General features: G+C 41.7%; 1 protein-coding gene and 1 non-coding gene across 5 annotated transcripts in view; both read right to left on the reverse strand.

Annotated features, from left to right (window-relative positions):
* The window catches only part of GADL1 (glutamate decarboxylase like 1), a 179,030-nt gene that overhangs the window by 63,033 nt on the left and 88,762 nt on the right, over positions 1-27,235 (reverse strand). For all 4 annotated transcript variants that reach the window (XM_043886404.1, XM_043886406.1, XM_043886403.1 and 1 more), the window contains exons 12-14: positions 21,134-21,333; positions 11,140-11,191; positions 2,381-2,470 (exon numbers count right to left, since the gene is read on the reverse strand). In XM_043886404.1, coding sequence (XP_043742339.1) covers positions 2,381-2,470; positions 11,140-11,191; positions 21,134-21,333 — 342 coding nt within the window. The remainder of the gene's footprint in view (positions 1-2,380; positions 2,471-11,139; positions 11,192-21,133; positions 21,334-27,235) is intronic.
* Positions 5,105-5,207, reverse strand: LOC122683356. The gene has a single exon (XR_006337706.1). It is a non-coding gene; the product is annotated as a U6 spliceosomal RNA (small nuclear RNA).

Raw genomic sequence — 27,235 nt, forward strand, 5'->3', positions numbered from 1 at the left:
AGGGCTAAAAGGAGACTAAGACTGAGCACCCATGATGATTCGTCTGCAGCATACGTGTTTATGAATTAGAAGAAACCAGAACAATTAAAATCGGATACTAGACTGGGCAAGGGCCCCAAGGTTCTAACTGGCAGAAAAGCATTTCCAAAACGAAAGGATGGAGATTGACGGATGTTAATCACGAGAACACAAATGTTGGCAAAAACTGCAGCGAGAAGAGACGGCCCTGATTCATTAAGATGAAAACTGTATCATGTGCTGTTTTATCTGATTTTAACTTATATACCCATCTTGATTTCAAATTTTCTGAGACTAGATCATGTAAATATTTCTTTAAACAAAGGAAGAGTGAGTCTACAGTATCCCCAAACATAAAACGGGCTATCTAGTTGTCCTGATCCATGTCGGTGCAATGGTCCATAAAAGATGAACATCACCTTCTCGTGTGCTTTTCTTAACAATCAGAAAGAGAGAAGAATGGCCACCATATTTTTCTCAGCTGTTAGCAATTATCCCCCACATCACCAAACAATGCCTGATGCGTTCCATCAAAGCAAACAATGTCCCTGGAAATATCATGATTAAATTCTCACACCATTTAGCTCTTGCTTCTTTTTGAGTCACTTACCATCTGAAATGCATTCTTTAGTACTTTCTCATTTGCATTGTGTGATGTATGAAAGGCAAGCCAGATCCTGCCTGAAATGGCCCATGGAGGGCTTGTCTAGGCAGAGGCACAGGTTAAGTCTGTCCATCCCTCCCCATCTCTGCTACCTGATCGCAGGTTCAGTGAGAGGTCGAGTATTTATATATTGGGTATGTACTGTGATACCTTGCAGGAGACTAAATGAGCCACGAATAAACAGAAAGTGACCCGAGGCAAAAGAAGATGCAGCAGGTAAGGCTCCAGGTGGCTATGGCTTAAAGGACATGATCTTCCCACCTCCAGCTAACTAGGCACAAATTCCAAGCACTTCGTCGTGGGAGATGGGCCTCCATCTGCACACGCCTCTCACCTGCTGCTCTCATCCTGCCTTCAGCACTGCCCCCCACCCCACTCTGCTGGTCTTCCACCATGCCCTCCTCTCTTGATCCTCTGGGCCATCATGCTGTGATTCTTCCTGGAATCCACCTGATTGGCAGCTACTTACTAGTCAAGATTCCAATCTACTGTCACACACACTAGGGTGATAGCCTCTCTCTCTGCCTTTATAGTGTTTCTCTCCGTCTAGGCACCTATGAGTTCCCTTGTGATGATCTCTTCACTCGTCTGTGTCCTAGAATACGAGATTCCCAGGACGGGGACCAAGTCCCTCACGTGTGTATCTCCCAGGCCAGGCATAGTGTGCACCTGACTGGAAAGTTTTTCCTTTTCTTCTAGAGGGCAAGGAGAAGGCGTATCATCCATCGACACTGTTAAAACTATCATTGATGTCCCCACTGAGGACAGAGAGGGGTTTGCAAACAGGAGCTGTTACTGTCAGGCTCCATAGAGCTCGCTCACTGTGCTGGACAGGGAGTAGGCAAGGGATACAGGGCTCCTGACGTGACGGTACCCAAGAACCTGCCCTTTACATGATGCACACAGACTGCTCAGGGGATGCTCACTCAATTCACTCTGCACTCCGTCCGTGCAGCGGGGAGGTGGGGTCACGGGCGGTCGACTTGGGAGATTTCAGAGTTCTTGGAAACGTGGGTTAGGAGGAGGATGCTCCCTGGCAGGGCCATGCTGGGGAGGTTCAGGAGGGCCACAAGAGCGCCCAAGGCTTCTCCTCACTCTGGATGGCCAGCCCTCCCCAGCTGTGTGTGAAGGTTCCCTGCAGCATATTCAGCATATTCGATGGTGAGCTGAAATTCATTGCTGGCATCTCTTTCTTTTTTATCACGTTAGTCCCTTGGGCAAAAGATGCAGGGTCTTTGTTGACAGAAAGAACAGAAAGTCTCACATTCACAAAGGGGACCAGATTTAGACTTAAAGGTTACCTTCCAGTGAGGTGATGCAAAGAGTCACAGACAAGCACCAGTGGAGATGAAGAAAGAAGCCATTCCTTGTATGATGTTAGCCACTGCCATATCACATGCTCTGAAGCGCACCGTGAACTAGAACTTCTCATAAATCCTACAACCATTCTGCAAACAGCACAATTATTTTGAATTTGTGTGTGTGTGTGTGTGTGTGTGTCAAGTGTGTTGGCTGGTTAAATGTAAACAATGTTTACAAATGTTTGTTTGGCATGTGCTTAGCTTTTAATGTACTCAGAACCACCTCTCTAGAACTTCAAGAAGATCTTGCCAGTCTGGAATTATTCACAGGCTCAATAGACAATGGACATTGGATCTATTTCATCGGAAGGAAAGATGTGATGTGCTTATTACTCACCAAATGAAGTTTTGCCCAGAACTCAGGTCCTTCCTCCATCTGTCTGAGGCTCGGTGGAATGTACCAAAAGCAAATATTGGCATATTCAGGCTGAAGAGGAAGAAAGTTTGAAAGCTGTTAATTAATCTTAGAATGCAGTTCAACTTTCAGCTAGTTTCTCTGAGTCATCACATGTGTCTTACGTTGGTAACACCAGAATCTGATAGGTTAGACATCCATCCTGCCTTACTTTCGGTAACAGCTTAGTGGGAAATTTTCTTCTCCACTGGTGTATCCAGAGAGTGCTATTTCCTCTGGGTACGGGGTGAGCACAAGATCAAGAATAAACACAGTGAAGTTAGAAGCTGACCCAGCACAGCTCTAACTAAGCATTAGTTACAGTGCCTGACACGCAGACACTCAGAGGTGCCCTCACTTGCCCCTCTTCAATCCTGATGGTTAAGTTATCTCTCACATCTCCTTCCAACAACTCCTTCTCTACTTAAGGTAGCCAAAGTTGTCTTCTATTACCTGCTATACTTGACAAATGCAAAATTACCGATCACCTGTGAGTTGATAACATATGACATACTCGGGCTTCACTTAGCCAGCCTTGCCGTGACCCTGATCGATATCGCGTCAGAAGAAGAAAAACAATCAGAGCATCACCTTGACTCCTGACTCTCAAGTATCAGTATCGGGAAGGGTGTAAGTCCACTCGAGACCTTGCTCACAGTGCACTTTAGCCCCTGGGCTCAGAACCCCCAGATTGCACTTCAGTCCATCACAGAAATGGCTGAAGAACTGGCATTTTCAGAAGCCTTTCAGGAGACTTCAGTGGTGGTTCAGTGGTTAAGAATCCACTTTCCAGTGCAGGGAACGTGGGTTCGATCCATGGTTGGAGAGATCCTACATGCCTTGGAGCAACTAAGCCCGAGCGCTGCAACTACTGGGCCCACGCCCACAACGAAAGACCCCACGTGCCTCAACTAAGACCCGATGCAGCCAGATAAATAAATTAGTTAATGCATTAACTTTTAAGAAGAAGCATCTCAGGTGATCTCAAGTGAGCTGTACATGATCTATGTTTGAGAACTTCTGGTCTGAATTGGCCCAGTTATTTTCTCCATTAATCTGGTTTTCTACCAGAAATGCTTTGGTTAAATGTGGAATAAGGTCTCACAATAGGCTTTGGGCAGCTGTTTTCACAGAGACATAAACACAGGGCCTGCTAGGGGCAATCACAGACTTGTACTCAATGACCAGGTGATAACAGACATTACCTTGGGGGCTGACAATTCAGACACACCAAGTTGTACTCAGAAAAGACCACGGGTCATGCCCACCTACCTGGCACCTTCCTCAACTGATTCTTCATGCTGATAGTTTTGGAAATGACTTCCATTTTCCCACCACAAACACAGTTTGTAGGTAATAACCAGTGTCAGCATAAAGTTTCAAAGTATTTCAGAGAGAGAGGAAACGGCTATCATCTCATCTCCTAAAATCAAAACTGGTACTATAGAGAGTTTGGATTTTAGTGGATTTTAAATTACAAGTGATAGCCCAGAAACATTCCCAGCTCAACAAGATAAGCTCTTGATCTGATCATCCTTTCACCCTTGAAGTCTGTAACGGGTTTATTGAATTTGACCAAAAAAAAGTCAAAACATTTAAAAAAAAAAAAGAAAAAAAAGGAGCTACAAATCTTCAAAACAGAGAGTAGTTCAAAATGGAGTACTTTGTAATTCTAGTCAATTTCCAGAAATATTTATCATGAGACTATAACAGTGTTTACAAATCTACACAATTTATACTTGGTTTTCTAATTTATGATTAATTTGGTTTTTCTAGACTAGAATGTCCTGGCCTTCAAATTATTTAATCATCTAACGTGAACAAATCTGTTGTTGAATAAATAAAGTCACTATGGTTGATTAGAAAGTAGAAAAAAATGGAGTTATTATCTGTCACTAGATTCTAGGAATTTGTGTCTTTATATAAATGAAGGGTTTTTTTTCCAGATACCATTTATGTCAGTTATCAATTTATTGCCTCTCAGCTCCAAATCCACCCTCTCTGTATGCCCTGCAATAATGGAGGTGGACACTATAAATATTTCTCCTTGCCGTCTGGTCCGATCAGAGACTTGATCAGCAGAGGGTGCTGGAGGGGCCCGGAGAAGGAAGAGCTGCCTCCTCCTGGTCTCCTGGCTCATCCCACCGGGGCTCCTGCAGTGGGTGGGGCTCTCGCCAGCAGTTTTGGTGACCAGCACCAAGGGGCCCCAACAGCTTCCCCCAGCAGCACACCCTGGGGTGGCTTCACCACGGCCTGGCCGCAGGTGGGCGCCCATAATGGTTTTCCCTTGCACACCCTCCACCAAGGATTTCATAGGGAAGGCTGCCAGCTAGGCGAACTTGCCTTGGATGGCTTGAGTGAGTCCAAGATTCAGCAGCGCCCTGAAGCCAGTGTCCTGCCCTGCAGCACTCCAGCTGGTGGATTCCTAGAGACCCCACCGGCCTGACACCTTAGGGGATGTGCCTGCCATCCTGTGAGTCACACACACCCTTTCCAACAAAGTCTGGATCTCAGATCTGGGTGGGGGCGGCTTCTTGTCTGATGCTCCATCTCAGTTCTAGAAGTGACGGCTGTTCTCTACATCATCTGCTATTTCTGTATTTTTTAAGGTCTTTTTCTCTCTTATGAGGCCATCTCCCATGACTCCAATCCCCTGTTAATAATTCTTTTTTTATGGAACTCTTCACAAATCTACACATCATCCTTGTACTGGGACCATGCTAATCTTTTCTATATCACTCCAGTTTTAACATATGTGCTGTTAAAGCAAGCATGATCATTCTTTTTTTTTTTTTTTTTAATTTATTTACTTGGCTACACTGGGTCTTAGTAGGTTCTGATCTAGTTCCCAGACCAGGGATCCAACCCAGGCCCACTGCATTGCGACTGCAGAGTTTTAGCCACTGGACCACCAGGGAAGTCCCGAGCACTATAATTCTTTACATTTCATGTTCCCACTTCAAATTATTGTGCAGTTTTTGTCTTCTTACTAGACCCTAATACATCATTAAATTAGCCATTCTCTTTCATTTGCAGGGCAACATTATGAATCATTCTGCCATAGCTTCTATCTGATTCCCTGGTGGTTTAGATGGTAAAGAATCTGCCTGGAATGCAGGAGACCTGGGTTCGATCCCTGGGTCAGGAAGATTCCCTGGAGAAGGGAATGGCACCCACTCCAGTATTCTTGCCTGGAGAGTTCCATGGACAGAGGAGCCTGGTGGGCTACAAATCCATGGGGTCGTAGACACGACTGAGTGACTAATACATTATTAAATTAGCCATTCTCTTTTATTTGCATACTGTGAATCATTTTGCAATCATTTCTATCTGCTATCACATCTGCTCAATATTTTATAATTTGGGACTTATGCCTTTTGAATCATGTTTTAAGCTTTCTTCCTTCAATCAGTTCTCAGTTTAGATACTTCAGAAGTAACAAATCTGTGATCTCGTTGAGAATGGTGTGGCTTCAGTGCTATGACATTTGAAAACTGGTGAGGCCTTTTTGACATTTCATTTCATTGGAGGAAATCTGATGTGCCATTTGGTGGAATACCTTTAAGATAATCATTCCTCAAATTATTAAAACTTGAAAAAAATAAGTTTTTTTAAAAAAATAAACAATAAACCTTGAATATTAACAAAGAATGTTCATGTTGAGTTTTCCTGTCTCTTTGCCTATGTAGCTTTTATTTCATATAGACTTTCTTCAAGTGCCTTCAAAGCACTAAACTGTATTTTCAGAGTAGAATTATTCACATGCCACTTAATTGCCTACATATATGAAAGCTGACGTCTTGGGTGTCTTAGGACCACATTTAGTCCATGTTGTCTAGCATCATAACGTTGAGAAGGCATAAGAAGGAATCCAAGTGTCTAGACCAGGCAGGTGATGGAAAACGGCACAAAAAGTCTGTAGTAGTAAAAGTGTTGTCATCATTTAAAAAAAATCAGTAAGACATAAAGATGTGTCACAAAAGAAAAGATGGGTTCATTCTACTCTGATTTTCACAGATAAAGAAAGGAGATATATTCTAAAAAATAAAGCCAGTGCTTTGATGTCAATTCCAGCAAGGATTACTGAGCAAATAATATGAAACTCTTGGGGGAAAAAAGGTCAATGGTCACCAAGCTGTAGTGGTTCACATTCTCTAAAACTGAGTTTTGTCAAAAGAAATTCTTCTCCCTTTCTGCAATATCATTAGGTTTTAATAAGTATAAATGTAGAATCTAGCACATAGACTGAAATGATCAATCATGCAAATATAGAATGGACAAGGGGGTCATGATGGATTTTACTTGACTTCAAGCTCACAAATTTTAAGTAACTGATTACACTACTGAAAAATTCCAAAGACAGCACTTGGTAGCACAGAGAGCCTGCGTTTTTGGAGTCACATGGATGCAGTATGAATCCCAGCTTCACCAGATCTTTGCTTGGACAGGTATCTGTCCAAGTTCTCTAAGCTTTAGCTTCCTAATCTATCAAATGGAGATTGCATTGTCTACCCCACAGAATTGGCTTGATGAGTAAAGGGATTATTTCCAATATTTACCATCGTATATGGCACACAGAAGGCACTCTCCTACGTCCCGACTCTTATCTGGAACTACTGGTAGGAAAATAAGTCTTCTTCAAGTGGATGAACAGCACCATTAAAGTCTCTACCAGGTGAGACACATCATTGTGCTAATTTCTGCCCATATATTAGAAGGGGACCATGAAAAAATTATAGCTTGTCAGAAGAAGGGCAACCTAAATGTTCAATATAATAAGAAACACAGAACAGAACTCAAAATTTTTCTATGTTCTAGATATAAAATGTAGAGAAAAATGACTTATTCTTAATGCTTATCTCCAGGAACTCAGACAATAGTAACAAAGCTATTAAAGATGCAGGTGATCAAATTGCAATGGGATGAGCATTTTAAAGAATTCATTTGAATCAGTTCTAATGAGATGGATGAAACTGGAGCCCATTATACAGAGTGAAGTAAGCCAGAAAGATAAAGACCAATACAGTATACTAACGCATATATATGGAATTTAAAAAGATGGTAACGATAACCCTATATGCAAAACAGAAAAAGAGACACAGATGTACAGAACAGAGTTTTGGACTCTGTGGGAGAAGGCGAGGGTGGGATGTTCTGAGAGAATAGCATTGAAACATGTATACTATCAAGGATGAAACAGATCACCAGCCTAGGTTGGATGCGTGAGACAAGTGCTCGGGCCTGGTGTACTGGGAAGACCCAGAGGAATCGGGTGGAAAGGGAGGCGGGAGCGGGGATCGGGATGGGGAATACATGTAAATCCATGGCTGATTCATGTCAATGTATGACAAAAACCACTACATTATTGTAAAGTAATTAGCCTCCAACTAATAAAAATAAATGGGAAAAAAAACCCATAAGTTGCAATATGCTTGATACATATTGAATCCCAAGAGTAGGATTCAATAAGTATTAGAATACAAATAATTAGAGCTCCCTGGAAGAGGAATAAACTGAATTCTCTTACATAGGAAGTGTTCAGGCAGAAGTTGACTTCCTGTTACAAGAACTATCAAGAGAGGTTTCCTGCAGTGAACAGGCAGTTGACTAGATGTCCTTGAAGATCCTTTGTAACTCAGAAAGTCGATGAAACCTAAATAACTCTTTCCACGGCAGAACTCAGGAAGAGAAAAACAAAAAGTTGAATAATTAGGACTCTCCCAAGGGATCAAAATAAAATATGTGAATGATAGTATATACCTCTAGGAAACCATCTATTAGATCTTAGGTCCAACGTAGAAAAATAAAATTTTCAGGGGCCTATGAATAATGCAGAATTCATTTGAAATGATAAGTTTCAATCATCTTCAAGAACATATACGTTATTTTTATTCTTTTTAGGAAAAGATATTCAAGTACTGGATACGCTGTTTGGTTGTGTTCATTTACAGTTTTTAATGTTCCACTTAACACTCTCACTGCCATCTGTTTCACAGTGAAAAATATATATGCCATGATAGGCTTTGGTTTTTCATAAATTGACAGTCTTGCAGTTTTACAGACCTGGGTTCCCATCAGACCTGTGTTATCTCTTCTCTTAAGGATGCACTCGAGTTATATTTAATCAATCCAAGGAAGACTTTTTTTTTTAATAAAAATGGGCTAATCAACTTGACTCTTATATGTGACAGTCAAGGTCTAAATTTACTTTATTTCTCTAAATGGATACAGAGAAAAGAGGTACATGCAGATCACATACAGAATCCCTTGTAAGTAGGAACTCTGGAGGACCACTGAAGAAACCATCTTTCCTGCTTTGGGGCCATCTGGCTCCCAGAGATAAAATAACCAGGGCAGGAGGCTGCCTAATGATTACAATCCACCTTAACTTTCATTACAAGGATGTGAATGCTTGCGTTTCCCTAAAGCTGATGGCAAGAGGTTCCTCCCTCAAATTTTAAGCCTTTAGGAAGGATATATAAACAACTTTTAAATCAGTTCATAATTTTTCTCATCACTTTTCCTCTCAGCTCTATCAAAAGTCCATGCAATTCTGAGGTGTACAGCACTTTTCGTAAACCTTTTAGCTCTCACAACCAGATAAATAAAGAAAGCACTTCAAACTTGAGAAAATAAAGAGGTAATTCAATCTTAAGAAAATGCAAGATGGTAACTCAAACTCAAGAAAATCAAAAAGGTGGTTCAGACTCAGACTCAAGCCAATCATGCAGTTGTTGCTTCATCCTTACATGATAAGTATGTATCTCTAGGAAATACCAGACATTTTCTTCCTCAGATACAATGCCACCGTCATGTCTAACGAAGTTACTGATAATTCCTACCAGTTCACAAGAGAAATTCCCCAACTGTTTCAAAATTTACTATTTATAATTGACTCCTTTAAACTACGATTCCAGTGTCTACCCGTTGCCTTTGGTTGTCCTGTCTCTCAGGTTTCTTTGACCCTGAAAATGATTATCGTTACTCTCTCCTTTATTTTTCTTCATGCCACCGACCTGCTAAAATCAAGTCAGCTGTCCTGTGGAATGTTCCACATTCTAAATGTCTTCTGACTTCTTTCTAGTGTTATTAGAAAGTCATTTAAATATGGATTCTTCTGCTATTTTTGCAAGTCCCTTTCTATCTCTAGTTTTCAAGGGGTTTGAATTCTTAGAACCTTCTGATCTGATGTCCCCTTGGCAGACAGTGAGGAAATCCACGGCCAGGAGTCTCCAGAGCAGTGCCTCCCAAAGTTGTCTGAGGGCCATCCTCATACCCCACTGGAGTTACTCCATTGGTCTTCCAACGTATCTCACTTATTCTTTTCTTGTCCTCCCCTCACCATCACCCCACTCTTTCTCCTGACATCCACCACCGTCTTTCAAATGGAAATCAGACTCCCTTTTGCTTAAAATTTCTTCAAGGGCAATTGCACTTCAAGGGGATATTACAAAAGCCAATGGTCTTCACCTACATGATGCCAGCAGACTCAGTCTCTGCCAACCTCTCCACACCAGCACCTACTATACCTTCCTTTGGCTCCTCAAGTGGGCAGAACTTTTTCAGTTTCATGCCTTGCAGTTGTTTGTGGATTCCACCTGGAACACCTTTCCCTTGAACCTCTGCATGGCATGCTTCTCACCAAAGCACAGCAGGTCTCAGCACCAAGAAAGCCCCCGGGGGCCCTCCCTGCACCCAAACCAAACAGGCCACCCCACCCCCACCGCCATTTCAGCATGTTTATTTATCACTCCATTTATTCCCACATCTGGAACTGTCCAATTAGCTATTCATTATTCATAATTATTTATTATCTCTCATGTATCTCTTTTATTATTTCCTTAAGACTTTCCCCACCCTGATGTCCCCCATTTAACAATTTGCTTGCTTAATTGCCTGTCACTTTCCCTTTGAATGTAAGCACCATCAGAGCAGGGAGCATCCGTGTGTTGCATCTCCACCACATAGCAATTGCTCAATAAATCTTGCTGAATGAATACATACCAAAAAATATATACCGACTGCTTATACATAGGATAGATTCCTAGGCTATAGCCTCTAGGTGATTTTTACATTATCTTAAAAGTTGCTACAAAGTACACACTATAAGAAGGTCTACCTGAACCACACATTTCATTTTTCTTAAAATCAGATTTCAATAATATTTTATCATTTTAGCCACACATTAATATTTTAGAAAAAAACAATATTCTCTTTGTAACCACTTAGTTTCCTATTTATAACAAACAGTCCAACAACAAAATGATTTATTTTCCCATTGTTTCACAGCTAATAAGCTCTCATTATCCCATGAAAAGAGAAAACTATCTGCACTATTGTACATTCACTTTAACTGATTTTTCACTGACAGGCCCCACTATAACACACTTCAGTATTTTCAGTACAATCATTATGCAACTTAATATATCAAGATAGAGGTCATAATTTAGTCCATATTATCCTTGGTAATTATTATCGAGCATTTTAATTTTCAGTACTCAAAGGCAAGTGTTCTCTGCGAGTCCAACAAAGGAAAATACTCACTAATAGAATAAATTAACATAATGGACTCTATGAATTAAGCTAATGACTTGCTTTTAAGTCTGCAACACAAAAACCAATGAAATATAACAGATTAGAAAATTACCACCTTCATCACTATTGACTGACAAAATCACAAGTACAATTATGTAATCACTTACTTCCATCAGTAACTTGAATCCTTCTCTTTTCTTGATTTCTTCTACTAGGTACCTAAAAAAAGTCACAATAATATTTATAAACTGCAGTCTAAACATTCCATGAACCTGACTGACATACAATGAAACTATTGTATAATTTCCAATGTAGAGACAGGCTTGGAAATAAGTAAGGGTCCATACACAGATACAGGATTGGATTTAGATAGATACATCTATCTAAATGTAGATCACTTACTGCAATCCACTGGGCCTGAGTAAAAAGGTACATCTTTTTCACGAGATGATGTCTATCTCACGTGTTAGCATCAGATTTTGTGTGAAAGCCACTCAGAGCAGACTGGATATATATCTCTGACCATGTGGGATTTCACATTCATTTTCTAGATGGGGATTCAGCATAGGTACTTAAATCCTCTCGCTGGCGTAGTGGGAAGGGTTTTCAGTGTAGTTTTGCTTGTGTGTTCCTTTTAGATCAAGGAAGTGTAACACCCTCTTTCCCAAGGCCGGGCCACAGGGAGTAACGACTGATTCCTGACATCATGCTAAAAGTAAGTGGACTGTAGACACTGGTAGAATGCCTGTGAAATTATCACAAATATCAGGGAAAAGAGAATTATCATGCCATAAGCAAAGGCTGCAGCTATACAAAATATGCAATATTATGGAGAAAAGACTAAAATGACGTTGAAAATGTAGAGTAAATTAACACTGACTCTGCCCTCCTGGGCTTTGTTATTGTCTATATGAAAAGATAAATCTTTTGAACAACTAGTCTTGAAAACTAGGGATTTGATCATGAGCTTTGTTGACTCAGAATTTCAAATTGGGAGGTCAAATGTAAGGAAACAATGAGAGATGATGACAAAAATGTACTTGCCAAGGAATTTTTTATATATATAATAGCCAAAAAGGAAGGAAGGAAGGAAAGAAGGGATAGAATGAGGACTAGTTTTGAAAATCCTGTCCATATTATATGGAATTATGATACCATGACATGGAACTATGATACCATGACCTGGAACATGATCATGTAACTGAATTACATACATTCAATTAACATTTAAGGACAACAAAGAAATGCTTCCCTTTGGATCTCAGTTCCCTTACCTGTAATACTGGAATAAACTATGCTGATTTTCTAACCTAAAATGGATGTTGTAAAAAAAATTAAATAGAATATAAACTGTGAAAATGGAGGATTATTACTATGTTTATTTACTTATCCCAGAATGTGGGTATCGAATACATCAGTTAATGGGATGCAGTTCTTTTTTCCAAAACACTTTTTTTTTAGTTTTCTTGAATAGGTTAAATATTAGTGTTTAACATGAAGATTATAAAAATAATCTTTAATTTACAAAAAATTAATATACACTTTAATTTTAAAATATTAAAGAATCTTATAAAAATCCTATCAGTATTAAATGGATAAAAATGAGTCTTTTATATTGAGCAATAATGCTGTGATACCACACACACACAGACTCACAAAGTATCTGATGTTCTTTCCACAAACTCCTTTCCCTGAATAATTTTTCAGGAGATGTTATGTAGTTGTAAAGTTTTTACACCCTTAGCACACTGCCTAACTTTCAATAAAAGCAATTCTGATGGTCAATAAACATCAGAAACATGCTCAAGATCACTGGTAATCAGAGAAGTGCAAATTGAAATAAAAATACTAAACCATGTTGCCCACACGACACTGGAAACAAATTTATATAGCGACAGCATTCGGTGCTAGTGTATGTGACAGGGAGCTGCTACAAACCTTTCAAAATTAATAATACTCACATATTCTGATACTGCAAACCACTTATGAGATGCTAGTCTACCAGGAAAATCTCATCAACACTAAGGTAGGTAGATAGGTGGCTTATTGCACGGATGGATGGATAGGTTGGTAGGTAGATGGATCGTTGGATGGATGGATGGATGGATGGATGGATGGATGGATAGGTAGGTAGGTAAGCAGATAGACTGCTGAATGGATGGATGGATGGATGAATTGATGGATAGGTAAGTAGGTAGATAGGTAGGGAGATGGGTGGATTGTTGGGTGGATGGGTGGATAGGTAGGTAAGTAGATAGATGGGTTGTTGGATAGATGGACAGGTAGGTAGGTAGACAGAGATAGAAATATAGATAGAGACAGAAATAGAGACAGACAGACAGATAATAGATGCATACACATATGTTACTGCATCTACATTACATGTGTATGTGTATGTATTCCATATAGAATAATTAGAAACAAAATTAATATCCAGAAATTGACAAAGGTAAAATAAAATGTACTATATAGCAACACATGTTCTATGATGCAGCTATTAAAGAGGATGGATTATATCCACTTCAATTAAACCCCAAAAATGCTCATGATGCACTAGACATGAAAGCAGGGGACTGAGAAATATAGATAATGTGATTCCACTTTTTAAGAAGCTCTAAAAAAGAAAGCATAAGTGATCCCTCTCCACATGTATACATGAGCACTGAATAAAGCATGGATGAACAATCATAAATCCTTGATGTACCCGAGAAAGAGAAAAACCGGATGCAATGGGGAGAAAGGGACTATTCACTCTCTGCAAAGTTTCATGGGTGTGGTTACTTACAATTTTTGAAAAGGAAATTAATAAAAGAAAAAATATAAATTATAAAGCAAAATAAAACACACATACAATCTTTATCTATACAAGGACCAGCTTTGTGAAACCTATTTTTGCCTTACCTTCTCAGGCACAAATGTAAAGGCAATCTGCAAACTCAATGCCAGGATTCCATCCTGAGGAGGCCTGCACTAACTCTGAACACCCCCCAGACTATAGAATCTGGGGAATGACTCTAGAAGATTCTAGATGTGTAACTGATTGACTCTGTGACTCTAGGCAAAATCCTCAGCCTCCCTGAGCCTGCCTCAGCTTCCTCAAGCACGAAATGGAGAAGGAACTAGGTTGGCAAAACTCTTCCCCAGTAGATTATGACTGCATGACACGCTGCATAGAGTCTTGATTTAAAATATCTGTCAAACTAGTGAACACTGCTCCAGGGAAAAAGGTATGCTAGAGCACATCTGAGTCATTTCAGTTAAAACTCTGCTCCGCGCTAACCGTGAGGACCTGGATTTTGAGTCAAGGTCAATGTCCCCATTCAGTCCCTCTCAGAATCTATAAAACCAGGTGTAACACTTGGTAGAGGAGGTTACTGAACTGAGGGTAGAGGAGATCTGCATAAAGAGTTATAGCAATAATAAAAGGTTTATACCAGAGTTCCCAAACTATTTTTCCATGATACACAGTGCTAATAGGTTTCCCACTTATCCATTCAAATAAATTTGATCAATGTTAGGCTTATCAATTAGATTATTTTTGTCTGAAACTAGGTGTATACTTGGCTTAATTCACAAGAACATTTACTGAACTGTTTGGATGGTTCAACAATGTCACCGAGAACCAGGCTTTTTCAATTATTTCAGCCTGCCATGTTTGTAGTGTGATTGAATTCTCTCCTGGTCACAAGACGGCAGCCACAGCTCTGCCCATCACATCCATATATGACAGTGTCCCAGGAAGAGAAGAGGTTAGAAAGTATTTTCTCTTAGTTTCACTCTATTTAGGTAAGAATATTTTCCCCAGAAGCCTTCACAGAATCCTTCCTGTATCTTATTGACTGAATCTGAGTCATATATCCACCCCTAAAGTAATGACTGGCAAAGAGGGTAGACTTAGACCAATGCTCCCAGTTGGAATACTGCTATCTATATAAAATGGAGGCTCTGTTGGCAGGGAAAAAGGAAGAATGGTATTTGGATGAACAGTCAACCATGTTTGCCTACTGGCTAAAGTAAAGTTAAAATTGTACCTATATTACAAGCCTTTCAGAGACTTCAATGTGCTCTGAACCTCCAAGAGAGGACTAATATATTGGTTAGCATTTCTCAAACATACTTAACTGTGGAGACATTTTTTGGAGCAACATCTATTAAGATCTTCTGAAAGCCTATGACCCCACAGAGTGTAGGTTCAAAAATGCTAGTTTCTAAACTAGCGCCTCTTCTATAGGGTACCTATCCTCTTCTTAAATAAATGCTTAAATAAGTTGAGTTTTGGGGAGAAAATCCAAACAAATTCTGCCTATGTTCATAGGTGACTTATTTCTCACAACTTTTCAATATATAAAAACAGTCTAAAGATAAAATATGTGAAAAAAAACTATTCTTATCTGATGCAAGCCATAAAAAAAGAAAAGATGTACACTGAGTTTTTGGATAAAACTCAGGAACCACAAACCACTCCTACCAAAAGCCATCCAGGTATTGTTGAGAAAGCATCAATAACTTCATAAAATTCACTGTCCTTTCCACTAAGCTTAGCAAATAGAGAGAAATATTATACATTAGTAAGAGTTTTCACCAATCCTACTGGGTAAAAAAACTCATTCTATTAAGATTCTGGCTTAGTTTTGAAGTGTACAAAAATGAAATCTTGCTCTGAAACATTTCCTGTCCTTCGTTCCATGTGTCCATCTAATACTTGTGTATTTCACTCGCCCTTTTGGAAGGGCATGCATTCCTTTCCGGAAATAGCTTTTCCAGTCCCTTTCTCAATTCACCAGCCTCCTGGAGTCTCCCTGGAGCGCTCTGGACCAAGCACTTCTTCTGGTCTCATCTCCTCATGGGAAATTTCTTCTGATGCAATGGAGCCTCCCTGAGCTTCTGAGATTTTTTTCCATCTGGTTTGTGCCTGCTCTGCATACATGAGAACATATTGCATGGCCTGTGTGATTCATCACAGACACCTGCATGGTCCATTCTACTGCACCGTGTTGTTTTTAAAAATATACAAAGAAAAAGTGCAAACGCTGGCCCTTCTATAGTCTTCAACACTCTCTTCCTCTTCTCACCTAGAGAAATGTACAGGCACAAAGGTGCCATTGTATAACTGCTTACCTTTTCCATACTGGTACCAATAAATCCCTCAGTATTCATGCAAGTCAATGAAATGAATTCCATCTGAGAGATTACAGAGATTGTGTGTCAAGGGAACAGATAAATGGTACACGGGAGACCCAGCAAAGCAGCAGAATGGGAGTTCCTGAGCTGTTTGTTGTTGTTGAAAAGACTTACGCACATGACTCTTCTGGATTTGCTTTAAAAATTGCCCCTCAGCGAATATCCATTTAACTAGAGTGTCGAAACAACAGCCTACAAGGTGCCCTCAGCAACCAGAAGCCCTGAGTATCGTAACACATTCTCAACTTTCCTGAGCAGGTATCAGAGATCACAACTGCCTGCCTTCTGCCAGAAATGGCGATTTTAAACTTCAGGCTTCTGAGTTTCAATTATGCTTAATAATCACATGCTGCTTTTAGGTTCACAATGTCACTGGTTTTCAAACAACCGAAGAAAAAGGCAAGTTTTTAGTCATTAGTATTTCTTGAAAGCAATGTTCTCTCACCCAGTGAGATGACAAGGGTCAAATGGAAATTAGGAAATGCCTCAGAGATCTTCTAGGAACTAATTAGTTCCTTCTTTCTGGATTTGACAGCTCATAAAACAGGGGTGGTTGTCCTCTTGAGAAGGTCTGTTCTTGCTTCCCCGAGGGAAGAGGGAGCATCTGACCAGAGTGATGCTGTCCACTGGTCCATCAAAACCTGGTCCTTACATCTTAAGGTCAACATACAAATTTTTAAATTATTTATGTTTATTTATTTATTTATTTTGGCTATGCCAGATCTTAGTTGCAGCACACGGAATCTTTCATCATTATAGTGGCATGTGGGATCTTTTGTCATGGTGTGCAAACTCTTGGTTGTGGCATGTGGGATCTAGTTCTCAGACCAGGGGTTGAATCTGGGTCCCCTGAATTGGGGGACTTCCGAGCTGGTGCTAGTGGTAAAGAACCCGCCTGCCAATGCAGGAGATGCAGGAGATGAAGGTTTGATCCCTGGATCGAGAAGGTCCCAAGGAGTAGGAAATGGCAACCCACTCCAGTATTCTTGCCTGGGTAATCTCATGGACAGAGGGACCAGGCGGCCTACAGTCCATGGGGTCACAAAGAGTCAGAGACAACTTAGTGATGGGAAAACAACAACCACCACTTCATTAGGAGCTCGGGGTTCTGGCCAGTGGACCACCAGGGAAGCCCCCAGTATACACATTTTCAAACTAAGCTGCATTCTGGTTCAAGAACATGCAAGTACTGCGTCCATGGAGTCAGCGCAGTCCTCACTGCAGTGGGCCAGGGGAAAAGACTTGCACAGCCTTCCCCGTGTTTAAGAGACCTGACTGAGGCAGGCCTGTGGGAACGGATAGCTTACCTACCTCGGCTACTGATGACAGACGTGCACCCCTAACAGCAACACAACTGTCATCTGCAGCTTTCCTTTGCTAAAGTTATCCACTGAAGAAAGTCATACTTCTTGGAAACAAAATGACGCTGCTGTGACCTAGAAATTAGCCAAATACAGTCTTCTGACCATGGGTGAGAATTTTTACTAGGTAAACTCTAAAACAAGTGGCTGAAGGTCAGTAGGCTTGATGAGAAGTGGTACTTTAACTCCTACCAGCCAGCGGTTGGAATGGACGATATTGGCTCATATAATCAATGGTGGTCTAGAGCTGGTTTGTCCTGGTTAGTGAGATCCAACTGTTAAATATACAAGCATTTACAAGCCATGGCTGTCGGCAGCTTGAAATTTTCCACAGTGGGAGTATTTATACCATGGAAATTGGCAGACATTACAAATCGTGGCCTTTCTTCCTCCTGAGATCCAGTTTACTAGTGCACAACCGCACATGCACAACAGCAAATAGAATAAGCTTCAGAATTCAGAAAACGTTTCCTCTTTTCTGAAGCGCAGACCACACTTCGTTTGGAAAAAATAAAATCATGAAAATAAAGCACTAACGTTGCTAACTTAAAATAACTGTTATTCCCAGAGAAACTTTCTCCAAGTGGATAATTTCACATTTGTTTTAAGTGACATGCCTAAGAGGACTCTGCCTTGGCACTGGGGATGGGGGACGTGGATAGCTTTTGCCCACTCCAGGAGAGAACGTGGGAAGTTAAGGCAAGAGAACCATTGTGACTAACAGCATGACAGAAAAGGGATCATTTTTCAAATATTTAAATGTAGGTCACAGAGCCTGTGGTGATGCTCACTGAAATGTTAATTCAATTCAATTCAACATGACAAACATTTACAAACAATAAGTGTTGTTGAATTGAATTGAAATGTTAACATTTATTCTCCTGTGATATTTCTCTGCAAAAATTAGGAGGTATCCTTAGACTGTAAATTAAATTCCACCCTGAGATGAATGTTAACTTTGTAATAAATATGATCATCAAATATTTATATCTAGCCTGTTTCAAGACACCTGCCATTGAATTACTTAGTGGCTTAGATAAAATAATGCAGGGTCTACCGTACCTACATAGTATGAGAAAAACACAAACAGGGCAATAGAACTCTCTGAGCCTTTTAGTTCAATGGGCAGCTATGAATATTTATGGTTGACAGTTTCATGTTTTCACCACTGGGTAGTCATCTCCCAACTTCTGAAGACGACATCTGTCAGAAAGAATTAAAACCTTCTCGGGATTGTTGAGAAAGGAGCACTCTCTCCTTTTGACCTTGAAGTTGAACCTGGGAGGCTACAGATCTGACCCTCTTGGGAACTACCTTCCTACAGGGGAGTAAACCCAACATGAAGGAAAGCAGATCTGACCGACGAACAGAAATTAAGGCCTGGTGAACTTGCTTAAGCACTTAGAACAAGCCATTCCATGGTCATCACGACACTGACTTAAAAGTTACATGAGCAAATAAATTAATTTTGTTTATAATACTTTGATGGTTTCTGTTGCTCACCACCAAAAGAGTCCTAATTTATACAATATTTATAGATTTTTCAAACTACTTTTTAAACCTAAATCCCCAGAAATGCTGACTTCTAATAGGCTTCTGAAAGTGCCAAGCCGTCTCTTTTCCTGTCTTTATTTCCAAGCCTTTCGGCATGTAACCTTGCAGGTCTTCCTACCTCTTGATACTGACCTTGGCCATCTGATCTTCCCGGGCCACTGGAATGCTAAGGGGCATGATGCATGCTATCAGGAGTTTAAAGCAGGCTTGCCGTCTTGGGCTTCTGTCACCACCATCACAAGAACAGGCTCTGGCTCAAGGAAGTTACAAGTCGTGCCAGCAGTGGACCCAGGCCTTCCCCCACCCCCACGGCCACCAGAGAACAAGATGGAGCCACTCCAGCCAGCTTGCAGACATCTTAGAATAAACAACTGTCGGTTTAAGATCCTGGGTTTTCACTGTTTCCAAGGCAGGAATACAGACGCAGACATAGAGAATGGACATGTGGACAGAGTGGGGAAGGAGGCGGGTGGGATGAATTTGGACAGTGGCACTGATGTATACACACTACCATACGTAAAAGAGCTAGCTAGTGGGAAGCTGCTGTCTAGCACGGGGAGCTCAGCTCGGTGCTGTGATGATCTAGAGGGGTGGGATGGGGAGAGGGGAGGGCGGGCCACGAGGGCGGGGATATATGTATACCTACGGCTAATTTACCTCACTGTGCAGAAGAAAGTAACATAACACTGTAAGGCAATTATATTCCAGTTAAAACGAGAAAGATCCTGGGTTTTCAGACAGTCCTCACTGGTACTCAGAGCACCCTCGTCACAGAGCAGCATGCAGAGCACCTACACCACTCCCCCTAAAGAAGGAGGAGGCTGATTAAATCTCAGGGAGACCCTGTAGGCTTTTGCCAGTGAAATATGAACCAGGAGTATAAAGAACGAGAGGTTTTCCAAACCAGAGATCACAAACGCTGATGCTTCTAGTGGCCAAGCAGGTAAGAAAATAATTTTTAAAAAATAATTAAAACATAGCATGTGGCATTTGCCAGGCACTGTCCTGGGTGTTTTACAAGTATCAACTCACTGAATCCTAACAGTTATCTGAGTTCAAAGTTGCTATCTTCAGGACCCTGAGATGGAACAGGACAGAAAGTTTTAGCAGCTTGCCCCGGTCATGAAGCTTGTCAATGGTGGCCCCTGCTTCCCCTGGCTCTTGGCTCTCTGTACACAGTAAAACAGGCTGGAGGAAACCCAGGGGGTGTGGAGGGCACCACTGTGTTCACTGCCTCGTCACCACCTTCTGAAAGAAGCCAGGAGTCTAGACTGTTTACAATTTCCCTATTTAAAACTGCTTGGAATGTTTGAATGTTCAATTTTTAAAACACAACCCAGGTTAACCCTATAGAGCTCAGGCTCGGCAAATCACTGTTAGAGCCACACTTGGCCGTGGCCTGCCCTCCACACCCACTGGTCTCAGCAGCAGAGTCCTCTCAGGTGACAAGCGCCCAGCACGCGCATCTCGAGATCTTCCCTAGGTGTCACTGCAAGTGGTTTCAAAAGCTTTGTCCTCATGTTACAAAAAGACGAACAACCAGGGTGCTGCCACGTTCACTTCTGCCTGTCTGTCCTTCTGTCAGCCCCACATTCTCACAGGCCACATTTCGGGTCCTTGAAGTTACTGGGATCTCTCCCACACCCAGAGATTGGACCTGGGGCTCCCTCTGCCTGAAATCAACCGTCCCTCCTTTCCTCACTGGGTCTTAGCTGCATGTCCCTTCCTCCAGGAAACCTCTGCCAGCACCCCTCATGGCCATGCTAGGGAACCCACCTGAGTGCGTCTGGAGCATCGTGTACCTCCCCTTACCAAAATGTAGGTGCACCTGTATTTTATCTGCTCTGCCACCTGGATGTATCTCTCCCCAGGCTAGGATGCTGCAGAGCAGAGGGGAGAACTGCTTTGTCCTCAACATCTAAAATAGTGGGTGCTGAGAAAACGGTTATGAGATGAAAGAAGGGATCCATATATGAGAGAACATGTACAGATCTTACAGATGGTACTTTCAGTGAGTCTATTAGACACCCATGAACACCCAGACACACACACACACGGCAAGTACCTAGATAAAGCAAGAGCGCGGTTAACTCTTTCTTCAAGGCCTAATGTGCCCAGGGCCTTCCAGGCCATCCAGAACTTGAATGCATCTGGTCTCCTGCTGCATTGGATGGACTTGTCACCCGTGTCATAGCTGACATCATAGAATTTATCCTGCTGGAAGAGGTAAGACGCGTTGGCGGAGTAGCACCTCTTAAGAAGGTCCTTTTGGGAAAAAAAATAAAAGAAAGACAGACAAATTGTAATACTGTCCATTTTAAAAAAAACATTTGATTTCAAAAAACACACCCCACCAACGATACCTTGTATAATATCCTACTGCTTTGTGCCAAAGGCATTTGGTCTGGCTCTGTGACTGACCTGTGTCTGGAACACTAGGCGTGTATTAACTTTGAGACACAGACGAGTCCTTGTATTTTCAAAAAAAAACCCCAAATCCTCACAGTTGAGAATGCTAAGTCCATCTTCACACTTGTATTGGTGAGTATTAAGAAACTTTAACCGACCATGTCATCATCTGTATGACATCAACAACATGGGCCAATTTCTCCAGATGAAAAAAAAAAAAAAATAATCTACCTGTAACTCACTCAAGGTTCCACAATAGAAAAAAACCCAACGTTCTATATATACTTTATACACTTTCACAGGTGAAAAAACTAGGCCTTGGGGACTTCACTGGTGGTCTAGTGGCTAGACTCCAGACTCCCAGTGCAGGGGCCTGGGTCTGATCCCTAGTCAGGGAACTAGATCCCACATACTGCAACTAAGAATTCCCATGCCACAAGGAAGATCAAGGATCCCATGTGCCACAACTAAGACCCAGTGTAGCCAAATAAATATAAATTTAAAAAAAAGAAAAAAATAACAACTAGGCTTTAAAATCCCCCTTTTCAATTCATATCCATAATGAAAAGGCCAGAATCAACAGTTAACCCAGAGATTGGAGAAAGAAAAAAAAAAAAGACCAAATCTGAGGAAAGAGCAATGGAAGAGTAAAAAAAGAACTGACTAAACAGCACCTACAGTTACATAGGGTTTGGGGTTTGGTCTCACACTGGTTTTATCTGTAATCAAATTCAATTTACATTTACTGACTAGCTACTTCCCTCTACAGTTTACCCTGGGTGACAATTTAGCCTGTTTATTTCCATTCTACAGTCTTTACTTTGACCTTAAATTATTAGTGTTTAAGCCCTGTTTCCTTCAAAGTCATGTGGGATCTAAACCCCCAGGATTCCTAACCCACCCCTCAGCCCCCACAACTCACTGAGCATCTTCACCCCCAGGGAACACCTATTAGAACCTCCGCTTCCCCAGCATATCAAATTCTTCAATGTCCCTCAGCCACAAGATCATGCCCTGTCTATATCTATGTTCACACTGTTTGCTTGACCTTGTCTCTGCTTTAATATATTTGGCACATTCGGAAGAATATACCCAGCATATTTATAAACTGTGAAGTTTACTAACATCGAATGTGGCTTCCCTCTCTACCTAGGCCAGCCTTTCCTTTGGGTTCCATCTCAGGTTCTGCTTCCCTCCAGCTTTTTTTATCCGCCTCTCCGGCTAGACCCCTTTCCTCCTCTCACCCTTGACAGCATTTGTTGGCTTTGGTTCTGAGTCCCCCTACTCGGCGAGCAGCCCTCTTGTATTCCCTCCTCGAGAACCAAGCGGCTTCTCGATGGCAGGAATCATTTCCTGTCCACGTCCACACCCACAGAGCTCAACACGGTATTGAGCACAAAGACCCTCACTAAGCTGTCCCTCTCCCCCATCATCCTGACATATCATATGAACAGAACAAACACGGGCACAGGAACATCTTCCAGACTTTAACAATGCAGAACCACCAGTGCTGACAGGAAGCCCTGGAGAAACTCCCCAGAGTCACAGAGGTCCCAGAAAAAAACGATCCCTCCTAAAGAGGGAATATGTATTTTATTTTTCCTTAGAGACTACGTATTCATTCATTCAACGAACATTTAGAAATTTACTTATGATGAGTCGGGCACTGTACTTTACAGTGTGCATACCAAACACAAAACATATTTTCTAATAGCAAGGATAATTCAATGATTATTTTCAAGATTTACTTTTGAGAATAAGCTTTCTTTTGTACACACTGTTACATTTAAAATAAAATGCTTTTCCATGAGAGAATGTATTTATTCCACGTACCCATCTGACTGATCAACAAGTATATAAAGAATAAAAAGAAAATTTCAAGGTATCATATTCCAAATGAAAGCACACATTTGCTCTTTCAATAACAATATTGGCCTGTGTGGACACTAATTTGGGTATTTGCACCAGAACGTATGATTCAATACTATGCAAAAAATGTATACCGACTATAGTCAAGAACTCCCAAGTCCCACTCAGCCACTATCCAAAAGTAAACTGATTTTAAGATAACAAAGCAATACTCATAAGCCTTCAGCCTGGCTCAGACGGGTAATATTGGTAGACACAGGAGAAGAGGAGATTGCTCCAATGTGATCATTAAGGTAGAAAAAGCGCTTATTCTTTAATCTTTAGCTTAATTCTATCATCAATCTCTCAACTCTGATCATAGCTGCCACCGCCACATCTCCCTACTCTCAGAGGTCAGGAAATTTGGGTATTGTTTCCATAGCAACTACAGCCTGACCATATATTATGACATTAAAAGGCCACTGCAGCTTAAGGACAATGCACACACACACACACACACACACACACACACACACACACACACACACACACACTTGTACTTGCATCATGAGTACAAATTTACTTTCATCGACCATGAAAGATGCAAAAAAATCCCCAAAGCATATGAACACTGGACACATCCTGGGCAAGGTTCAGTGCCTGCTGCTAGTGATTGAAAGGGAGAGGAACCCATCCATCCTGGGAAGACGAATGGCATCACAGTAGGCAAATGGAGGAGCGGAGAGCCAAGAAAGTCCGTCGCAAGATGAGTGATTACCCTGTAGTCATGACACTGCTGATCTCGCTGCACTGAAAAATCCTCCTGCCTTGGGAAGGCTTCATGAACAACTAGAGGCTTGGGACTTCCTTTACTGAAAATAAATGAAAACTCTCCCCCCAAAGTCCCTGCTTTGCATTTTAGCTTCAGTCCTTGTACTAAAATGGATGAGATGTCTCTAGTTTTAAGACAGACATCAACTAAGAGGATGTTCAGAGCTCCAGAGAAAAACAGCACTTTAGAATAAGTGTGGTAAAAGTTAACGTTTTTGAAAATAATTAGCCTCTGTTGTGCTATTAAAGAGAAGGGCTGTGTTTGTCTTGCTCATCTTTATATTCTTAGCCCTGGCAAGACAATAAATACTAGCTATCCAAATTTCAAAGACAAATAATCAATGAGAATGCCGATTGTTCCATATTGTGATGGCGTCTCAAATAGTTCTCAGGAATTAGGAGACACTGGGCTAGGACACATACAGTGACAAGGGAAATAAATGAAATCAGCAGCTTAAGCAAAAAGGAGAATTTTTATAGGCATGTATATTTTAAAATCCAGTCATATGTCATATAGCAGGCACAGTTGGATCCAGGACTGAACTGGGAATCTATCTTTTCTCTCTTATTCTATTTTTTCATGTGTTGGCCTCACTCCTAAAGCAGAATGTGTGGGAGGAAGCCTTGGAATGGGGGCTCCCAGTAGGACCTGTGAGCCCAGAGAAAGGCTCTGTGTGGAGAGCCAGGAGATCAGAGAGGAGGCAGCCTTGGCTGGTGATGCTACCCATGCAGAGAGAGACCAGTGACCTTCCAGCCTCAAGCTCTGTCTGAAGCCAGTGGGCCAGCAAGCGTGGGACATGTAGTTACCAGCAGTCAGGCACCTCTCGGGGCAAAGCAGAGGAAAACTGGGGAACAAATTACACAGTCAAGGGAGATGACAAATGACAAGCACACGACAAGAGTCCAGAAACCACTACTCCCCTTTCCACCGAGCAGGTAGCAGGCATGAGTGGAGCTAACATTTGCAGAGTTCCTCACTGTGTACCAGGTACTGTGTGTGGGTGAACTCGTAAATCTCACAACAGCCTGAAGAGGTTGTTCTATAATGTTTTCAGTGCCACTGCAGGTGTGTGAAAGCTGCAACCTGGCAAGGTTCCGCTAATGACATAAGATCATGTAGCTACTGAGCGGTACAGTTGGCTTTCAAACTGAGGCTGCTAGGACTCAGGATGCGAACTCTCTTTACCCGTGACACTCTCCTCTCTCCACACTGGGGCTTAAATACACGTGGAGGAGAAAGAAAAGAAAGAAAGTGAAGTCGTTCAGTCGTGTCCGACTCTTTGCGACCCCATGGACTGCAGCCCACCAGGCTCCTCCATCCGTGGGATTTTCCAGGCAAGAGTACTGGAGTGGGGTGCCATTGCCTTCTCCAGGAGATCTTCCCCACCCAGGGATCAAACCTGGGTCTCCCAGATTGTAGGCAGACGCTTTACCATCTGAGCCAGCAGGGAAGTTATGTGGAGGAGAGGGCCCTATAAACATCCATGAGGAGTTTTTTGTTTATTTTTTTAATCGGAATAGAGTTGCTTTAGGTGTTGTGTGAGTTTCTGCTGCCCAGCCAAGCAAGCCAGCTATAGGTACACATACCGTCTTCGGCTGTCCTTTCCATTTTGTTGACCACAGAGCACTAAGCAGAGGGAAAGGGAAGGCGGTGGGGTGAACCGGGAGACAGGGACAGACGCACGTACACCACTGATACCGTGTATAAAACAGAGAGCTAATGGGAGCCCACTGTGCAGCTCAGGGAACTCATGAGGAATTCTTGAACACGGCAGTGGAGAACGTACTGCACTAGAGGTCAAAGCCATTCGCATCCTGTGTCAGCCTCTTGCTCTGTTCCTGTAAATGTGACTTCCGGTCTCACTAAGTATAATACCTTCTCTCTAAAGCACTTTGAGATTCTTCTAAATAAGTGTCACTGGCCGTACTTAATCTATCACATGGTGATACTTAATCACTGAAAAGACATCCTGAGTCACGAGTCTACATCCTGAGCGATATTTTCATTGTCAAGGTTAGCTGAGCTGTCTTTGATTTCCACAGGCCAGACAAGATTCTGCGAGCTCCTTTCCAGGAGCAGTGACTACCCAGACCTACTTGAAGTCTCCACTTCCAGCAGTTATGTTTTTCAACTTAACCAAATCTCCTAAAAATCCTTCCCGATGGCTTCTCACATAGTCTGTCCCATATCACCCTTATTTACATATGAGAAATTGCCTAAGTGCTTTAGAAAATGAGTCTATTAATCACCTTCATACTAATTATTCATTCCACATTAGGTATTGAGGACTTTTATACAACAAGCACTATGACGCTGGGGGCCTAGAGACATAACCCCATGGAGGGACTAAGCATCTAGGCTCATATTTGGTGACTGAATGTGCAAAACTAAATTTAGACTGTGAGTAACAGGAAGGCTTAGTTGTGGTCTAGAATACAAAAGTGAATTTTTAAAATGATCATAGCTTCTGATGTTTCTTTATGTATTTATTGAGGAAACATTTTGAGAGCTGGACTATGTGCCAAAAGCTGTGCTAGGCACTGGGGCTGGAGCAGTAAATGAGAAAGTCACTATCCTTAAGAAGTTTAAGGTGGAGACGGGACGAGAAAAATAGGCAGTTACAGTACAGAGCAAGATTAGGGGGGAAAACAAGGTCTAACGAGCAAGAAAGAAGTTCATCTTTCACCAACTTAGAGGCATTAGATGGGGATCTTCAGAAGCAGAGATGTGTCACCTACGAGCTGAAGGGTGAGGAACAACTGAATAGGAGAGGGAATTAATTCAGTAAGAGCAGGGCTAATTAATGTGGTCACCCACAGAGAGGAAGAAAGAGAAGCCAAGACACCGAGTATCTCAAATGCCATGGGGAAAGTGACTGGCTGTGGAATTCTCTACAGTTCCCAAAGATATACACTTTACCGTCATTGCTGATCTGGTAGGATAATGTTAGAGTCAGCACATGAAGATCCCACTTCTGGTTTTGTACCTTGGTGTCAGAGCTCAGAGCGAGTCACTTAAGCAGTTTGGGCTTCATTTTCCTCCTTGGCTTGGGCTTCCCTGATAGCTCAGTTGGTAAAG

The sequence above is a fragment of the Cervus elaphus genome, chromosome 24 (assembly GCF_910594005.1).
Source record: "Cervus elaphus chromosome 24, mCerEla1.1, whole genome shotgun sequence".
NCBI classification, from domain to species: Eukaryota; Metazoa; Chordata; class Mammalia; order Artiodactyla; family Cervidae; genus Cervus; species Cervus elaphus.